The sequence below is a fragment of the Furipterus horrens genome, unplaced genomic scaffold (genome assembly GCF_987537825.1).
Source record: "Furipterus horrens unplaced genomic scaffold, mFurHor1.1.pri manual_scaffold_6, whole genome shotgun sequence".
Lineage (NCBI taxonomy): Eukaryota > Metazoa > Chordata > Mammalia > Chiroptera > Furipteridae > Furipterus > Furipterus horrens.
This window is the reverse complement of record NW_028327176.1, coordinates 73,971,593-73,975,948: the sequence shown is the minus strand read 5'-3', so window position 1 is coordinate 73,975,948 and position 4,356 is coordinate 73,971,593. Positions and strand designations below refer to the sequence as shown.

General features: G+C 59.1%; 1 protein-coding gene across 1 annotated transcript; it reads left to right on the top strand.

Moving 5' to 3' along the window:
• Nucleotides 1-1,448: 1,448 nt before the first annotated feature.
• On the top strand, nt 1,449-3,676 carry DUSP2 (dual specificity phosphatase 2). Its single transcript, XM_090280350.1, has 4 exons — nt 1,449-2,061; nt 2,185-2,294; nt 2,506-2,725; nt 2,823-3,676. The coding sequence occupies exons 1-4, from the start codon at nt 1,674-1,676 to the stop codon at nt 3,035-3,037; spliced, it is 933 nt and encodes a 310-aa protein (XP_090136476.1). The 5' UTR covers nt 1,449-1,673; the 3' UTR covers nt 3,038-3,676.
• The last annotated feature ends 680 nt before the right edge of the window (nt 3,677-4,356 follow it).

The following is a 4,356-nucleotide window of genomic DNA, read 5'->3' as shown; positions in this document are numbered from 1 at the left end:
CTGGGATCTGTGGCCCAGACTCCCCGGCTCTGCTGTGGCTTTGCCGAATCAACCTCCAGACTGGCCTGGTAGGCAGGGACAGAGCACTGTAGGTGCTCACCCAGCACGTGGCCTCATAGCCTTGGAACCACTGTGGGCAAGTAACTGGTCTATTGAGTTCCCATCTTACTGATGGGGACACTGAGGCATGAGAGGATGACATGATCCCGAGTATCTTGGGCGTCCTTGGGGCTCGCTCACCTGTGTCCCTTCTCCCCCACAGCAAAGTGTCTCAGAAATCATGGAATTTCATAGAGATCTGCTCCAACACACAGACACATCAAGCCCAGTGGAGAATTGGGGACTGTACCTGGGTCCTAGCTGTAGTTGCCCAAGAAGGTCTGGACAGTAGAAGACTTCAGCGGAGCTGGAGGGGTCTTACAAAGGGGTCTTATTCAGGGGCAAGGGGGCTGAGGAGGTTGAGGTAAGGTTGGAGGGGGTGGCAGCTCCAGCTCCAGAATACTGTCCCCACCCACTAAAACTTCTGTTTTGGAGTTCAGATCCCCCCTACACACCTGGGGCTCACCACATCCGGCCCCAGGGCTTTCGGCCGGGGTGGGGGTGGGGGTGGGCAGAAGAGGTGTGATCTCTGAGAGTTTCCGCTTCTTACTGCTCATGGCCTTGTTGAAGCAAAAGCATTGGGTCCCTGTCATCCAGAGCTCTGCTGCAGGCCTAGGGAGGCGGGGGGACGGGGGAGGGGGAGGATGAAGGAGGCGGGTTCTGGTACTTCTTCTCTTTCTTGCCCTTGGGGCCGCTCCTGAAATTCCCGTGAGGTCCTGGGGAGAGTCCAGCGTCGTCAGCAGAGTTCCCCTTCAGAACTGGCCTGTGACTTGGGGAAGTGCTTTTGTCTTGGGCCCCTGGGGTTTCCCTGGGCTCCTTGGGAAGCAGCCTTGACGGCTCATAACTGGAAATTCATGATGGAGCCCCTGCCTTTCCCACCCCTCCTCCCAGGCTGGGGGTCCTCCTGATGCCCAGGGTGTTGGCCTCAGAGGACCATGTTTTGGCCCAGTTTGGCCACTAACCCTGCGTGCTGGTCTCAGGCATGAAATGGGCCGGGGATGGGGAAATCAAGCCCCTCCTGCCCAAGGTATAGTAGAAGAGAACGTGAACTGTCAAGTACAGAAGTCATTGGTGGCCGCAAGCACATCAGCTTTTGTTGTAACAAATTTCTCAGGGGAACATCCTGGGAGGGAAGAGAAAAGGGAGAGGAAGCAGGGCAGGGTTACCACAGCCTGAAGTCCCTGGGTGGGGGATGTGCATCTGAGAAGTCAGTGCCCTAGGACTGAGCAGTGAGGAGCGGATCAAAAGGCGCCAGCGCGTTTCAAGGCTGCGAGGCAAAAGGGGGGTGTTTGGGCTCCATTTCCACAGCCACAAAAACTTCTCTCCTGAGCTGGTACCCCGTCCTCCCCCAGCGCACCCCACCCCCTGTCCCGGTTTAGCCCGCGTGAGGCCGCGGGGGCGGCACCGGCGCCTTCCTGCTCTGCCCTTGTATGGTGACCCGGGGGCCGGGCCAGGCTACTTAAGGCCGGGCTGCCCTGCTGAGGGCGACAGAGCAGACGTCGGGGGCTCGGGTTGAGCAAGGGTAGAGGGAGGAGTGGGGACGCAGAGGGTACGCGCAGGAAGAGGCCGGCGCCATGGGGCTGGAAGAGGCACGCGAGCTGGAGTGCGCGGCGCTGGGCGCGTTGCTGCGGGAGCCGCGGGAAGCCGAGCGCACCCTGCTGCTGGACTGCCGCCCCTTTCTGTCCTTTTGCCGGCGCCACGTGCGCACCGCGCGGCCTGTACCCTGGAACGCAATGCTGCGGCGGCGCTCGCGCGGCCCGCCCGCCGCCGCCCTCGCTTGTCTGCTGCCAGACCGCGCGCTCCGGGCACGCCTGGCCCGCGGGGAGCTGGCGCGCGCCGTGGTGCTGGACCAGGCCGGTGCCTCTCTGGCAACGTTGCCACCCGACTGCCCGGCCCGTGTGCTGCTGGCCGCGCTGTTGCACGAGACTCAAGCCGGGCCCACCTCCGTGTGCTTCCTGCGAGGTGAGCGCCCAGCCGCATTCTCCCTCCAGGTTCTTGCCGCCCCCTCCCTCGTCTGGCCCGACCTTCCCCTTCCCCCCTGCTCGCCTGGCTCTCCCGCTGACCTTGCTCTTGCCCTCCCCACAGGAGGCTTTGACGCCTTCCAGGCCTGCTGTCCCGACCTGTGCTCTGAGTCTTCCACCCCAGCTGGGGCAGAAAACAGCTGCTCAGACCTCAGGGCTCCCTTCTATGACCAGGTGAGTTGAGATCAGGGCTCCTTGTCATTGTTTCCCTGGGTGTGCCTATTTGGGGGCTGGAGGAGGGATATGTATACCTGTGAGTGTATATCTCTGTATGTTCCTTGGTGTCCTCATATTCTGAAGCCAGGTCCTTGGTCAGGACTGGCCCAGGGCTCCTCCAGACCTGGGTGGAGCAGACCTCACTCCGCTCCTCCCCCTCTCCCTCCAGGGTGGCCCCGTGGAGATCTTGCCCTACCTGTTCCTGGGCAGCTGCAGCCACTCATCAGATCTGCAGGGGCTGCAGGCCTGCGGCATCACCGCCATCCTCAACGTCTCTGCCAGCTGCCCCAACCACTTTGAGGGCCTTCTGCGCTACAAGAGCATCCCAGTGGAGGACAACCAGATGGTGGAGATCAGTGCCTGGTTCCAGGAGGCCATAGGCTTCATTGGTAAGAGAGGACCTTAGCAGGGCCCCAGGGGAGGGACTGGGGCACCGTCTCCTTCCTGCCCAACTTCCTGTCTGACCTCCACCCCTTTCCCTTGCAGACTCAGTGAAGAACAGCGGGGGCCGGGTGCTGGTACACTGCCAGGCCGGCATCTCTCGTTCCGCCACCATCTGCCTGGCATACCTCATACAGAGCCACCGTGTGCGGCTGGATGAGGCCTTCGACTTCGTTAAGCAACGCCGGGGGGTCATTTCCCCCAACTTCAGTTTCATGGGACAGCTGCTACAATTTGAGACTCAAGTGCTGTGCCACTGAGGCAGGACCAAGGCACATATAGCCACAGGCTCCTGGGGAGCTGACCTGGGACATCTGGGCTCCTTCTGGGGCTTCACGGTGCGCCACGCCTCAAGGAGAGCTGCCCCTTCCTCGGAGTTTGGAAAGCCCCCAGGTGGGGGCACTGGAAGTACAAGAATGCTGAATTTGCTCACCTGGTGCTCTTCTGCTAGGGGTTTGAGGGCTGGCCCTCATTTGGGGATAAGAGTGAAGAGTTCGTCTGTCTCCCTCCTCCCCCATCCTTTGGCAGAAACAAACTGGACTCTACACTCACGGGTCCACCAGTCCCACCAGTGGGTTGAAGCCCAAGGAACAAGCTGTGACAACCAGGAGCCCTGTCTGGGGGTGACACACCCCAAGGCCTGGAGCCTGAGCCCTGTGTTCTTGGGGGCTGGGCTCAGGGAAGTGATATGTCCCTTGTATGTGAGCCCCTTGCGTGTGTGTATTTGAGCACTTCACGCCTGTGTTGGCGCTGGAAAGTTATTTGTGTTCAACTGACATTTAACATTCCCTCCCCTACTTCCTCCCAGCCCTGTGGGTGGGGGCTGGGAACTTAGCACTTTATATTTATACAGAACCTTGAGGATGTGTCAATAAAATATTGTTTTGTTTAAAAAAATAACTTCTCAAGCATCTAGTCTCAAAGTCAATGTCTGGGGGAAAATGCTCAAAAGCTGTTTCTTAATCAGAGCTCACCTTTCCTTGTGACTTGGTGCCTGGGAAATGGGGAGGAAGGTGCATGTGTACCCCTACTGGCAGGATGTGCCCTCTGGGTTCCAGCTCTACTAGGCTGGTGGTCTTTTCTGGGTGGTTTCTGGAAACTGGCTCCAACCTTACTCCTGTTACAGGCATTGGTCCTATGGGGAAAAGTCTGTGTCCATGACTCAGAAATGGGCCCAGTGCTCACCTGCTCATACCCCACTTTCTTTCTGGAGCATGTGGGTAGGGGTGTGTGTGTGTGTGTACCCATGTATGTGGCTGTCCTGTGGGTGTTGGTATCTTGTTCTTGGCCTGCACACACCTACATGTCACATGCATGGGTGTTCCTACATTCCTGCATGTGTCCGCATGTGGCCTTGCATGTGGCTCTTCCCGTGGCTGTGTGCATGTGCCAGGCCTCTCCACTTGCCCCGAGTCAGGCAGCGTAGCCTCTCCCACACTCCCAGGTTGGGCCCCTGCACCTCAGAATGCCTGTCCATGCTGGGGCTCATGACAGCCCTGTTCCAGAGCTCCTTGTCCCCAGAAGATACATGGCATTGTATCTGGTACTAAATACATGTCACCAGGGATGGACTTTTATT

Bases quoted from the DNA above. Each gene is read 5' to 3' on its own strand.
- DUSP2 (XM_090280350.1), top strand. From the start codon at position 1,674: ATGGGGCTGGAAGAGGCACGCGAGCTGGAGTGCGCGGCGCTGGGCGCG. The intron at 2,062-2,184 runs GTGAGCGCCCAG...CCCTCCCCACAG, and splicing joins CTCCGTGTGCTTCCTGCGAG to GAGGCTTTGACGCCTTCCAG. The intron at 2,726-2,822 runs GTAAGAGAGGAC...TTTCCCTTGCAG, and splicing joins GGAGGCCATAGGCTTCATTG to ACTCAGTGAAGAACAGCGGG.